Source organism: Gracilinanus agilis, chromosome 5, assembly GCF_016433145.1.
Source record: "Gracilinanus agilis isolate LMUSP501 chromosome 5, AgileGrace, whole genome shotgun sequence".
In the NCBI taxonomy this organism is placed as follows: Eukaryota; Metazoa; Chordata; class Mammalia; order Didelphimorphia; family Didelphidae; genus Gracilinanus; species Gracilinanus agilis.
The window spans coordinates 22638934-22653895 of NC_058134.1; the positions used below are offsets into that span (position 1 = coordinate 22638934).

Below are 14962 nucleotides of genomic sequence, written 5' to 3' on the forward strand. Positions count from 1 at the left end.
TTGAGGACAGATTTGTACTCACATCTTCTTGATTCTAGGCTGAGAGCTCTATGTTGGTAAAGTGCTTTGCAAACTGTAACATCTTACACAAATATCAGTTATTTTGCATAATAAAAATAATAGACAGATCAAGCCTTTATTACATTCTTACTATGTGCCAGGAACTGTCTTAAGCACTGGGGATACAAATGCAAGAAAGTAAGACTGTCCTCAGGGAGCTTATATTCTAATAGAGGAAGACAATAGGTAGAGGGGCTGGAAGAACCCAGAAGTCATGCCCTGAATCTCAGAGTCTGTCCAGTCTGACCTACACCTGAACAGGAATCCCCTGAACCATATCTATCACTTTAATATTAGTCCTAATAACATCACAGAGTATGTTACCAAATGTTAATGTCCCACCAAAGTTCCAACTCCAAAAAAACCCAGACTTCTCCAGATAACATGGGACTTGCCTGGCTTGCTATCTCAATTATAGCTAAATTTTAACTGAAACAATACAATCCAATGGAAACCTGGACACCAGAACCTAACTAGAATCCTGGAGAAGAAATAAGATACTATTTTCCTTCTGAAGTGATGCGTAAAAAAATCTTTGAATTAAAAAAAGAACTTAATAATAATAATCATAAAACTTAATAATATAGATTCTGATTTCTGATATCAATTAGCAAACATTTATTAAGTGCTCATTCTGTACCTAAGCAATTAACCAGTTTTCAAGTATTTGGTAAAGTTGACATGGTTATTTTGCCTAACGGGATGCTGCAAAAACCTAGGCAAAAATTCTCAACTGGACCAATTCTTTTGGTTGAGAAATTTGAAACCTGAGAACTTCAGGGTAAAGTCAGTTGCTGCTTGACCATGGTGGTATAAGATTAAAATTAATAGCCAATAACTCCAAGTATTATATTTTCTAAGATATATTAATAATCACTTGAAGTAGAAGAAATAAAAGGACAAAAGTAAAAGCCTGAGTAAAGAAAAGTTTTCCCAGATGTGTTTGCAGAGAGAGAGGGATGGGGTCACACACAAACTTTATCTCCAAAACTAAGGATGTATGGTGAGAAGGAAAGTGGGGATGCTGGGATTTAAAGTCCTGGGGAGCAGATTCTAATTATACAGTGGTATAATTATATATCTGTGGACCTAGGGCCTTCCATTATGTAGTGAAAATTCATTACCTAGAATCAGAGGCCTTTGCCATAACAATCTTTCTTGAACAAATAAGAGTGCTTTGATACATTTGAGCTACAGGGTCATTGAGATGACTTTAGATCAGATTCATTTAAGCTGTAAATATATATCAATATATATCATAACGACCTGAAATTAGAAATCTTTCTTTTTTTCAATTTTGTGAGTCACATTTCATTTTATTTTCTCTTTTACAGAACCTGATGCAGCAAGAGAAAATGAAAAAAAGAGGATTACCTGTGTGTGTGTGAAATATTAACAGACAAACCTCATTTGGTAACACAGAAATGTTAAAAAGAGATGAGTTTAGAAGCCATGTTAAAAATGGAACTAAAAATTGGAATAAGCTTAATCTCTCTCCTGGTTTTTGATTTCTGCCCAAGGTAAGAAGACACTGAAAATATTCAAGTCAATCCACACATTTATTTATATTTATTTATTAATAAAAATTATTTATTATAATTTTTAAAGAAGGAAAGAAAAGGAAATACAGCATAGCAAAACAGTACAGTTCCCTTAACTGCCCCCCCCCACACACACACACACTGGATTTCTAATAGCCTGAATTTTCTCAGGGGAAAACATTTTCTTCAAACTAGGCATTATTCTAAAGCTTGTTTTTGAGAGCAGCTAAAAGGTTATTTTAACAGGCTGCAAACAGGTTGTGCCATATGGTATCCTCTTCCAAATGAATATGAGGAAAATCCAAACAGAGCCAGTTTGTGAGGAGAAGGCTGGATTTGTTTCGTTTCTTTCTGTTCTTTCTCTGGGCCTGTCATGGTTTTAATGAAATCTGCTACTGGTGAGAAAAATTGACTAGTATTAATTGTTGGGTGATAATCCTGCTGCTTGGAAATAGATAAGAAAAGTGTCTTTGTTAATGTTCAGGTCTTTGAAATGTCAGATAGCACAGGAGGAGGAACAGAGAGCAACTCTAGCTTAGGGATGTCCCCGCATAGATGTGTCTGTACAGTCACTATTCACTACCTAAATGGCCTGGGGAAGGCACCAATACATGCCCTCCCTTCTCAGATATTTGAATGGGGACAGGGGCACATTTCTGGCTAGTGTTTTCCGTGGTTAGGACATGAATGCCAGAAAAGGAACACACTGTGTTTCATCTGTCTGGGCTGTGGGTTCTGAATTCTCACAAGAGTGCAGTCAGGCTCTGACCATTAACTTGCGAGTTGTCTTAGAACATGACACATCTACCCTCTTGGCCTCAGTTTCCCCATCTAAAAAAGGAGGGCTTTGGGGTCATGATCTCCAAGGTTCATCGATCTCTGAGATGCCATGATTCTCTGGGCTTTCAGCTCCCCCGGCCTGAGTTTCATCTGTAAAACGAGGGGAATGGCCGCCTCTATCACCCCAAGTTCACGGATGAGGAAACTGAGGCTCACTAAGGCTCCTACCCACTCCTGCGTTCTATGCTCTTTTCTCTTCTCTTCCAGGGCCTGTTTCTCCATCTGTGAAAGAGGAGGAATTTTAACCTCTAAGGCTGGCCCCTCACAGCTGATACACTCCAGGGTCCCTCCGGGGCACAGGTGTGACCAGGGTCCTGTGACTCCGGCGCTGAAAAGATCTCAAGAGGATCATCGCATCCAATCTCCTCCCTCCTCCATTTCCAGACGAAGAAACTGAGGCTCAGGAGGGGCAGCGCTAGCTCGAGGATGGAGGGGCTGGGGCGGGAGGTTAGCGAGCTGCTAGCTGCCAGGACCCCACTAGCTTACTCTCTCCATTCCCACTGCTTCCCCCCCCCCCCCCCCCCGAGGGAGGAGATGAGAGAATCAGGGGGGCGGAGCCATGTCAAGCGAACCCGCCCAGTGACGTCAGCGCGGGCCGCTCCCGGGGCAGCCCCGCAGCAAGGGAGGCTCCACGCTCCGCCTCCGCCTGACTCCGCCCCCGACGCAGGTCCCGCCCCTCTCGCTCTCCCGGCGCCGGGATCTCGCCTCACATCCGGGTCCCGTCGCCGCCGCCGCCGCCGCCCGGGCCTCCCTCTTTCAGCTTCGCGGGAGCCGAGAGAATCCCGACCAAGATGGCGGCCGTGGGGCGAGCCGGCTCCTTCAGCTCCTCGCCGCCGGCTCTGGCCACCGCCAACGGCTTCGCTCCAGCCACCTGCACGGGCAACGGCGACAAGGCCGAGGAAGACGATGGACAGAACCTCTGGTAACAAGACCCCGTGGCGGGGGCGGCGGGACCGGAGGCCCTGGCTGAACGGAGGCGGGGAGGGCGGGGGAAGGGAGAGGGAGACCCGCGGGGGAGGGGAGCCACCGCTCCGCCCTCACCTCCCAGGGTGTTCCCTCCTTTGCTCCCCTAAGACTCCCCGACCCCTTGACACTCCTCTCTCGGGGTTGGGGGCGGTCTCTTGCACCCCTCGCCTGCCCCAGCTGTGTCTCCCTTGCTTCATCCCTCTCGGGTAGGGTTCTTTCCCTTGGGGGTGGGGTCCTCCCTGGGGTGAGGTCCCTCACTTGCTCTCCACTTGAGTTAGGGTCCTTCTCTCGCCCGGGATGGGGCCTTGGGGGTTTCCTCCCAGACCCCGACAGCCTCTCTGACCGCCCCCTCTTTTTCTTTTCCCCCGGCTTGCCGCTGCCAGGTCCTGCATCCTCAGCGAGGTCTCCACCCGTTCACGCTCCAAGCTCCCGTCGGGCAAGAACGTCCTACTGCTAGGTAAGTGGCTCCTGTCCCTGCTGGGGACCCGGAGGTGGAAGCCCTCTCCTCGGGGCCAGCGAGCGGGCCTGGGAAAGGAGCCTCAGTTTCCTCCTCTGTGGGATGGGCGTGGGGGCGTTGGAGGTGGCAGCCGGGGCTCTAGGACCCCGAGTCCCCGCGCCCCTCCACTCCCGGCCTGGCCCAGCTCCTCCTCCTCCCCCAGGTGGGGAAGAAAGCTTTCGGTCGGCTGCCCTCCACCTCCACGCGCCGAGTGCTGGGCGGGGCGGGGCGGGGCGGCACGACTGCGGACTCCGGGGCCTGTAGCCTCCCCGGAGTGGGCTCCCGCCCCCCGTCACTGCCGCCTGCTCTCATTGTGTTTGGCTTCCCAGCCCCCTCCCCCACCTTCCGACGTTGGTCAGGTGGCGCTGGCCTGCCGGATCTCATCCCTGGTGGAGGAGGGCGGGGTGACCGCCCGGGCCGGGATGGGTGGGTGGGTGAGCGAGACAGTGAGCGAGCAAACTCCCTCGGAGGGACCGTTTGTTATTGTTCCCTTTCCGGAGCTGCTCCTCTCCTCTCCCCCCCCCCCCCCTCGGCCGCTGTGATGTCTGCCTGGGCTGGTTTTGCGGTGCAAGGATTGTCTGCTATAGGAAAAACCATCCGCTCTGCCGTCCTGATTGTTTAGGGTGCGGGGGGTGGGGGCCGGGAATTTTATGATTCAGTGGCACATTTAAACTTGAGGGCCTTTGGAACGGCATTCAGAACTGTGATGGAAATGGCGTAGTAACTCATTAATTTTTCATGGATGACTTGTATAAAAGATGATGAGGATCACCCAGACACTTATTGACTGGCTTCTGGTTTCTCCACATATTGTTTGCTTTTGAGTATGACATTCAGGCAGCAGCACTGAAAACCTTTGCCATTTGGAAAATCATTACAAATGTTACAGTTGGAAGGGACCTTGGCTGATCATTTAGCCTCCCTTCCCTCAGACCAAAAGGATTTAATAAGAAATTACCTGAATCCATTTAGGAATCACCCAGGAGTCCGATTCTTCTGTCTGCTAGCTGACTAGTCTAAATAGTTGCCATTTCTTAGCCTGGTGGAAAAGGACTGGTTTTGCCATGCTTTTTGTAGAGGTGGTTCCTGAATAATTTAGATAAAATTTTCTAAAGTTGCCTCTAGTGTTTGCCATACCTAAATTTGAGATCTTTCACTTGGACTAAATCTGAAATAATAAGATTAATTTTTTTCTCCTTTGAGCTTGAAATGAAAAAGGAAACATGAGATTTAAATCACAGAAATAAGTTAAATATTTATAAGATGTTGACATTTAATATGATTTTTTTGGTATAAGGAAATCTGATGACGTGTTGACAATTTGGAATATATCATTCTTTGATGAACTGGCAGCAAAATTATATCATGCTTGTGTTTAATTGTTGTTAAAAGTTTGGCATATGTAAAGTCCCTACAAGATTTTTTTTGAATAGCAGGTCTTGTTAATAGTGGATTTATTTGCCTTACATGAATTTTTTTTTTTTTGGTGTGTGACTTGTCAGAACCATGTTTTTTTATATTTTATTGCTGAATTTGTCCCACATAAGTATGATATTTGTGGGGCAATTGTAAGATCAGAATACTGATAGGAAACATCCAGAAAGTTTTTCCAAACCCTCTTTCCTCTCATATTCAAGACAGTATTTTGTGCTTGTTTCGAAAAAAATTCTTGAAGCAGCTTGGCACTAACAGTAATGTCTTAACTAATTTAGTTTACATGGCAAAGAATACTTGCTTTTCATAGCTTTTCCTGTTGTGGATGCAGAGTAGTGAGAAAGTGACCTGACTTCAAGTCATAAAATTAATATCTTAGCTCTGCCTCTTACCACAAGGGTAACCTCGGAAAGAAGTATGCCAGGGTAGGGGGTTGGATAATCTGTTCATTTTCCAAGGCAAAGTGTATCCTGTGACCCTAGACAAGTCTTTAAACTCTCGGTGTTGGGGGAGCACCCTGCAGTCAGAAAATCAGAGAAAGAGACAAAAAGTCCCAAAACTCAAACCCTCAGGTCACTTGACCCCTCCGGTTTTCAGATTCCCCTCACTAAAATGGGGAGCCTGCATTGGATGCCTTTTAGATCTGATGCTCTGTGATTTTGATAATATAATGATGAAGTTTCTAAAAAACATTACCTACTTTGGCCATTTCCCTGTACTGTGCTAACTATATAGGTTTCTTCATAGTCAATCCCCAGCTGACAGTCCCATTGTGACACTTGGTATTTTGACTTAGCAGAGACCCAAGGCTTTCCCTTTTCACTAGATACCAGTTTATTAACTTATTTTATCGAGTCCAGGAAGGAACCCTAGAGGCCATCCTACCCAGTTCAGCATTTTACAGACAGAAAAAAAATCACCCAGGGAACGGGAAGAGCTCTTGCCAGCTGGGAATTGAGTCTTCTCTTTGGAGCTCTTCATGCTATTCCATGCCATGAGGCCTTCATTTACTTGGAGATCTCAGACTGGCCACTCATCCCAACAAATGTGTATTAAGTATATGGATAGGCCACAAGCATGAAACAGCAAGTGCTCTTCTCTTGTGCTGAAGGAAAAGAACAAGTATTCAGAGAAGTATGTACAGGACAGTTTGAGAAAGAAGAAAGCACTGACAAGGCTCACAGTGTTGGGGTGTGAGTGGGGCAAGAAGAGAGAGGGAAGGGGGAGAAATGAGAGATGAGGATGGTGGTAACTGAGCCAAGCCTTGAAGGAAGCTATATCTTCTAAGAGGTGGAATGAGAAGCAGGGAGGGGACAACCTGGCAAAGATAGAGATTGAAGTTGGCATATCAAATTCAAGAAAGATCTTATAGACCAGTTTGGCTGAAGCATGGAATTGTGAAAATATTCTGGAAAAATAGAGAGTAGACAGGAGAGGACTTTAGAGGCTAGTCTAAGGAGTTTACAGCTTATCTTGAAGACAAAATTTTGAGCAAGGAAATTGCATTTTCAAATGTATGTTTTAGGAAACAAGCAAGCAAATATTTATTAAGTGCTTACAATATGTTAGATGTTGCACTAGACACTGCAGTTGCAAAGGCATGTGTGGAATAGTTTTTGCTTTTCTCAGGGAGCCTACTTTCTATCAGAAGAGAGACAACATTAACACATATATGTATATACAAAATAAATACATCATAACTTTGATGGAGGATTCTGGTAGTTGGGGGGAAATGGGGATTAGGAAAGGCTTCTTGTAGGAGGGGGGAGGGAAGGAAACTAGGGATTCTTAGATGTGGAGGCAAGAAGGGAAAGACATTCCAGGCATGGGGACAGACTATGTGAGAGAGGCCAGCTTAGCTGGACAGTGATGTCTGAAGGGAATAATAGGTCATAATGTTGGAAAGATCAAATGGACCCAGTTGTGAATGACTTTAAATGACAAACCAGAGTTTATATTTGATCTTGGGGAAGGAGCTACTGTAGTTAATTGAGCAGGGGAGTGACAGGGTCAGTCAGACCTGTGCATTAGGAACATGATAACTGTATGGAAGATGTATTGGAGAGCAGAGAACTTTGAGTAGGACACTGTTTTAATAGTCCAGGTGAGAGATTAGGGACTGAACAAATGTTTTGGCAGAGTGAATGCAGAGAGGACTATAGTGGGGATTGAATTGACAAGATTGGGTTAACAATTTAGGTATGCAATGTGAAGAGAGAGCAAGGAATGGAGGAATGGAAGGAAATAGGGAAGTTTAGAAGAGAGATGGGTTTGGGGAGAAGAGAATAAATTTTGTGTTTGGCAGAAATAGATGCCTGTGTAGGACCTCCTTTAGGTAGTTGGTGCTAGACTGGAGCTCAAGAGAAAGACTTGGAGTCACCTGAATATAAATGACAACTGAACCCATGGAAGTGGATGAGGTAATTTAGATAGAGTGTAGTTAGTCAAAGAAACAAAGAGGACCTAGAGCAGAACCTTTGCCATTACCTTCAGTTTGGGGGTATAGATGGTGTTGGACTTAGAAATGCAGCAAGAGACTGAGACGAAGGGATTAGACAAGGAGGAGGAGAACCAAGAGAGCAGTGGCACAAACTCCAGGAAATGAGAGTGGTCAATAGTCTTACATGCTGCAGAGACACCCAGAAAGATAGGGATTAAGTGAAGGCCTTCAGATTCAAAAGTCATTGGTAATTTTGGAGAAGGTAATTTAGGTTTAATGACATGCTCAGAGCCAGATGGCAAGAGAGAAGAACTGAGAGAAGAGGGAGGACAGCAAAGAGGCTTCTTCTGGGCAATCTTCTGACAAAGGGAAGAAAGGAATAGGGTGGTAGCTTCAGGGCATGGTAAGAGCAGTTTGAGAGAGACATAGGACCGTATACGCATTTTATAGGATGATTGTTTTGGCATCTGGGGGCAGATTGATTAGAAAGAGGGACAAACTGGATGCAGACCTACTAATTAGTTTATTAGAACATCCAGAAAATAAAGAATCATGGAGGTCTCAGTCAGATGGAGGCTACAGAAGGGAGGCAGAAAAATGATCAGAGCCCTCCTCACCTTTTTCTCAGAATTTCTTGTTTTCCCTAAGGCTCAGCTCAGATACCACTTTCAATATGAGGCCTTTCTTGAGCTCCTTAGGTGCAAAATCATTTTGTGTGTGTATATAGAGTTAATCTATAACTTTGAGGGTCAGTCAGTCAGTCAGTCAACATTTATTAAGCACCTTCTATGTGCTAAGCATTGAATATCCAAAGACAGGCAAAAGACAGTCTCTGACCTCAGAGTCAGACAAGGAAGATAATGTGCAAACAAACCATGTACTGGATGAATTGGAAAGAATCAGCAGAGGGAACATGCTGAGAGTAAAGGGGATCTGGAAGGGCTTCTTGTAGAATGGGAGATTTTAGTTTGTACTTGATGGAAACTAGAAGGTGGAAATGAAGAGGGAAAACATTCTAGGTATGGGGAAGAACTAGTGAAAATGCCCAGAGTTCAGAGATGGAGTGTCTTGTTTGAGGGACAGCTGAGGAGCAGATCAGAGCCACTGACCTGCAGGGTATGTGGTGAGAAGACTGAAAGAGAAGGTAGAAGCCAACCAGAATTTTATGTTTGTTCCTGGAAGTAAAAGGGAGCTACTAGAGATTTGTGATTGAATGGGGCTTCGGGTCAGTCTGTTTAGGAAGAAAATTGTAGAAGCTGAATGAAGGATGGACTAGAGTGAGGAGAGCCATTAGGCAGATGCATTAGCAGGCTATTGGAATAGCCTAGGTGTGAGGTGATGAGGGCCTATACCAGTGGGGTGACTGTCAGGAGAGCAGGGTAGTAGGGAAGCAGCCAGTAGACTGGGAGAGATTGAAAATGAGTGAGAGAGTAGGAATGATAGAGGAGGCAATCAGTTAGGGGAAATGGGATGAATCAATTGTACTTGTAGAAGGATTGGTAAGGAGAAGGGCCACCTTATCATGTGAGACAGGAGTGAAAGAGGAGACAGTGGCAGAAGATACCTCTGGATGGTATGAGATGAAAAGGGAACTCTCAGCAAATGACCTGTTTTTTTCAGGAAAATATGAGACCAGGTTCTCAACTGAAAGGATAGGGAAACTAGAAAGTTTGAGGGGAGATGAAACTGTTTAGAAGAGAAGGATCGGGCCAGGGATTTCATCTGTCTACAGAGTTCCTGGTGAGGAGCTTATTTCTTCTTTGAGCAGATTTGCCTGCTCTGTTTTTACTTTTGTTTTTGTGTCCCCTCTGCCTGGCACCATTTTAGGCACTCAGTACATTTATATTGTTTGGTTGACAATTGATTAAATATAAGTGATAAAGGGTGTGGAGGTTCAAGGATGACTTAGAAGTTGTCTATTTGGATGCCTGGGAGGATGGTGGTGCCCTTAGCTGAAACTGGGCAGTTAGGAGGAGGGAGAATATTGAGAAGATAATGATGTTGTGGAGGTGCTGATGACATACGTGTCTAACAGTCAGTTTACTCTTTATTTGGTATAGATTGAATTCTATCATTTTGGATCCTAATGATTTTCCTCTCTATCCAGCCAATGCTATAAGGAAGGGATGAATTTTTACTTTTTTACTTTTTTTTTTCTTTTAGTATTTGAGACTTTTATCCAAACCTTTTTGGGTTTAAAGAAAGAACTGGAACAGTTTTTTATTTTATTTTATTTTTTTGTAGTGATGAGTTCCTGTGCTAATCAAACAGATGTTTAAGTTCAGAACTGAATAGTGCAGTGGAAAGGAGAGCTATGTTTGAAGTCAGAAGGACCTTAGTTAGATTTTTAGCTCCAATGCTTCCTACCAGTGGGGCTTGGGGGCAAGTCATTTGACCTCTCTGGGCCTGGCTTGCTCACTTGTAGCAAGAGGAGGTGAGACTGGCCGCCAAGGGTCCCACACAGCTCTACATCTGTAATTGAATATGTAGTGAGCTCCTCATTTGGGATGGGGGGATCAGACTAGGGATTTCATCCCTGTACAGAGCTCGTGGTGAGGAATACTTCTTGCCCAGGCCAGATCCATTCCGCTGTGATTTGTAAGGCTTAGAGCTGGCTTCTTAATCTGAAAGCTATGAACTTGTTCCTTGGGATATTTTGATGACATTATTTCAATAAAATTGGTTTCCTTTGACATCCTCTGGGCTTGATGAGCTTTACACCTTTAAAAACATTGTTTTGGAAAAGGCTTCATAGACTTCTCCTGCTCTGAGGCAAACTCTTTATCCACTGGGTCACCACCATACTCATTGAAGAGAAACAGCAGGACCAACAGGGCTTCCCTAAAGGTGAGGCTGCTTATCTACATGGTGGAATCTGTTGGTACCAGAATATCTCTTTTATCATCTCAAATGTCTTTTAGTCTTGAAGATTTTCCAGTCTTAGTTTCCTATTAAACTTGGGGAAGTATTACAATAATAATAATAATATTTTACATTTGTATAGCACCTTTTACTCTTTATAGCACTTTCACATGTGTTATCTTTGCTAGGCAGAGCAGGTCTCCATTTTACAGATGAGGAAACTGAAACTCAGAGAAAACTCAGAAAAAATTGTAGTTGTCTGAGGATACCCACTTATGTGAGGCAGACCCTGTGTACCAGAATCAAAGGCTTTTTGTTTAAGTATCATGACACTTGATTTGAGTCAAGTAGAAAAGCAAGCTCAGCTCTAAATGGCTCCCGTTACTAAGGCGTAGTTATTTAGAGGTGTAGAGGGAAGAGGCATTCATTCCACCAACCCAGGATTAATCTGCGGAACCATCTGTGCACAGGAGCAGGGTAATAAGGTGGGAGCTGCTGCTTGGTGACTAATAAAGGTGATTAAGGCTGCAGCCCCTTGCTGTGGAAGCATCTTCTTGGACTCATTTATTAGAAATAAGAGAATTTGTTATGCTTTTCCTGTTTTGTTGAATGCTAAAGGTGTCTTGCACATTGTTGTGCCTGATTCTTCGGTGACATGTGGTATGTGCTAGCATTTGAACTGTCTCTGTTATTTCTGTAGTTTTCTGTAGTAGTTTTCTGTTTTCTTTAGTAGTCTTTCCAAGAGAGAGGAAGCATGACCAGAGTGTGGACCTGACAGTCAGGAAGACCTGGCTTTAGGTTCAGTTTCTGTTACCTGTTGTCTGTGACCTTGTGGAGAAGGTCCCACCTTCTCAGACAGGAAATTTTCTCCTTAGATCATAGGTCAGAGCCCTTTCCCTTCAGCTCTCCATCAATTTTACTACCATTATTAGGATAGGATGTTTCTTAGAATCTTTTTTCATATTGATCATTTTCCTACTTTTAAAAACATTTATTTCCCAATATATTCCTCTTCCCTCTCCCAGAGAAGAAATAATAAGGAATTAGAGGGAGGAAAACAGTTCAGAAAAACTGATGTGCCTATTTTAAAAATCTTAAATTGTGCACTATGTTCCACATCCATATCATGCAAATTTGGGGGAAGGGCTTTCATATGTTCCTTCTTTGGGGCTACCTTTGCTCATTATTATTTCAAAGCATTCAGTGGGGTAGTAGAAAGGGTTCTAGATTTGAAGTCAGAAGACCTCAATTTGAATCTTGGTTCTACCACTTAGAACCTTTGTGATTTGGGATAAATAATATTTAACTTAACTTCCTAGATCTCATTTCTTCATAAAATTAAAGGGATCTGGCCTCCCTTCAAAGTCTAAATCTATTATTCTGTAATAATGTTGAGTGTGTCAATTTACATAGTTTAGAATATAGACTCTGGGTTAATAAGGTTTCATTGTCATTTTAAAAAATGTTTCATAGTTGTAAAATATAAATATAAAATATAAACAATATATAAAACAGTTTTACCATCTCATTGCTTCCATAAAACTTAGTGGAGGTCAGACACCTTTACTGTTATGATCTTATTTTGGTAACTAAATATTCCAAATAAAGAGAAGTCAGTTATTTAATGAATAAAGATTGAGTCAGACAAAAAGACATTTTTCAAAGACAAGGATTTAAAGTTATATCCTTTGTAGGTAATATGATAACATTCCCCCCCTTCTTGGATGAGTTTATGTCTGGTATTTTTATTATATTTTAAAATGTTTTAAAATGTTGAGTCCTATTAAGGATGTAATTAGGGAACTATGAAGGAAAGTTATACTCCTCCTGGTTACATATGGAAGTAGAAAGATTTGGTAAGCTAGTGAGTCCAGCACTTAGTTCAGTGCCTGTCATGTAGATCTTAATAAATGTTTACTGATTGAATGACATAGTTTTTATCATTAAATTAATGTTATTTCAGTACTACAGATGAATCAAGAATTAGAGGACTCTTTTAGACAAGAAGAGAAACTCACTGGGTAACCCAGACAGTAACATATGCTCCAGAATGTCAGCTGGGAGAGACCTTAAAGAGATCATTTAATCCAACCATTTGAAACAAAGGGAATCTTTTGCTTTCTTCACCAGCCAGATGCCATCAAGATCATATGGCCCCTAGAGAGAGGCCCAAATGAGCACCAGGTTAAGACAATAAATATTCCTGGTATACAGCCCACCTACAAATAATATGGTGTAGAGAAACAAAACTGACAGCTAAAAGGGATCAGTGTGAAAGAATCATGAGAATAATATGCAGAGTGATTTTAGTGTAAAGTTAAAAACAACACTAAAAGATAAAATTCAGATGAAATGCAATGACCAGTCTTGAAGAGAAATGACAGAATTATAGTATTTCAGAGTTGAAAGGGGCCTTAAAAGCTATGTTGGGTAGTTTATACAAGAGCAAGAAGCATCGCATTGACAAGTAGATATCTCCTGCCTGCCTCCTATCTTGCTTAGAGACTGCAAGTGAGAAGAATTGGGAAGTCTTTAAGCCATGATTTGCCTTTTTGCCTTTCTTCCTCATTGATCCTAGTTCGGCTTTCTGAGTCCTTGTCTTTCCCCAATTGATGGTGAAACCAAGGACCTCTCCCTCTCAGGAGAGAGGTGGTGCACCACCATACATTCAGAATATTTCATAACATTTAGCTTGATTCACTTGGTCTTACTTCTCTGTTTTTCTTCCAAAGGTGGTACCTAGATAAGAGGCACTATAAAACCCTTAGGAGGAGGCTATAAGGTCAGTGAAGAGTAAGTTGAAACCTAAGAAAGGAATCTTGGGGCCTCAGAGAAGACTATGCCTTTTTTCTTTTCTTTCTTTCTTTTTTTTTTTTTTTAAATAAGGCTCCAAGGACCAGAACATCACTTGAGAAGATCCAGAAGAGAGGGAGCCTGGGGACCCTCCCCTCAGAGATCAGTCAGATCAGATTAGTAGGGGCCTGGAGGCACTGGAGATCCCAGCCTTTTGGTCATGTCGACCTCTTGTTTATAAAGTGGAGTCTGCTTCCAGTTAGAGGGAAGTGATGCTGATTGACATTTATCTAGTCCTTCAAGATTTTTAGTGGCCAAAATGACAAGACCTAGGAGTGGTCAATGTTGAATGTGCCATGGAAAGTCTGGCTCCACTCTTCAGGAAATCAGCCAGGAATATTTGAAGACAGCAGCTAGGATGTAACAGACCTTTTGGTCCCAGAGATCCCACCAAGAGACCTGTGGTCTGAGGAGACCCATACCAGCAAGACCTCAGGCTGTACCAGGATAGTTGGAAGAGCACTTTTTGTTGTGGCAAAGACTGGGAAACAAATGGATCTTCATCAGTGGGGATATGACTAAACTGAGTGATCTAAAATGATGTGTTATGATGCTGCATGTGAAGAGTTCAGAGGAGCTGTGAAAACTCCCTAAAGGGAAGCACTGTAAGCAAAACCAGGAAGACCATTCACAGTGAAGCCAACGGTGGGCAGGGAAAACCTAAGGTGTTCTGAGATTTGTGGGATTGTTTGAAAACTCTGTTCAGTTAATGTGTTTTATTTTCTCTTTGTCCTTCTCCCCACCCCACTAGGAAAAAAAAAAGAAAAAAAAAAAAGGAAAACAAAACCCTCTTAACAAATATGCAGTCAAGCCAAACTCATTGCCACCTTGTCCCAAGATATCTGCCACCTCTCTGCCAGGCTCTGGAGAGCCTATGTCATTGGTGCAGGGCCCCTGAGATATTGGTCTTTTTTTGCATTGGTCAGAGCCTTTCAGAGAGTTTTGTCTTTACACTGTTGTTATTGTATAAATTGTGCTCATTTTGCTCTGTATCAGTTATAAAAGTCTTTCTAGGCTTCTCAGAAACTGAATGGGTTAATTGCATCCTATTATATTCAGGCAACTATGTAATAATCATAGCGATCAAGTTTGGTCCTGAAGAAAAGGTAAAAAAATGCACTTCTCTTCCGTTTGCAAAGCTGAGAAGCCAAGGTTGAAAAATCAATCAGCAAATGTTTCCAAGCAGTCCCTGCTTGCTGTAAGCTCAAATTCTAATGGGGAAAAGAAATACATATAAAAATATGTACAACATAGTTAATAAATACAAATGCACCAAGTATTTAAATATAAGGTAATTTGGGAAAGGGGAATCAGAAAAGATGGTCTCTAAGCTGCATTTTAAGGAAAAGGGCTCTTAAGAGAAAGTAATGGGGGGAGGGGAGATGGCCAGTACAAAGTTTCTGAGAATAGAGCTGGAGTGTTACTTGTGAGGAACAGAGAGATGGCCAATTTGACTGGATCGCCACACAC

General features: G+C 43.0%; 1 protein-coding gene across 2 annotated transcripts in view; it reads left to right on the forward strand.

Annotated features, from left to right (window-relative positions):
- Positions 1-3184: 3184 nt before the first annotated feature.
- DYNC1LI1 (dynein cytoplasmic 1 light intermediate chain 1) overlaps positions 3185-14962 on the forward strand; it is a 47073-nt gene continuing 35295 nt past the window's right edge. The window contains exons 1-2 of one of the 2 annotated variants that reach the window (XM_044679956.1): positions 3185-3363; positions 3791-3864. In XM_044679956.1, coding sequence (XP_044535891.1) covers positions 3233-3363; positions 3791-3864 — 205 coding nt within the window. In that variant the 5' untranslated portion in view covers positions 3185-3232. The remainder of the gene's footprint in view (positions 3364-3790; positions 3865-14962) is intronic. The other variant, XM_044679957.1, reaches the window with a different exon arrangement.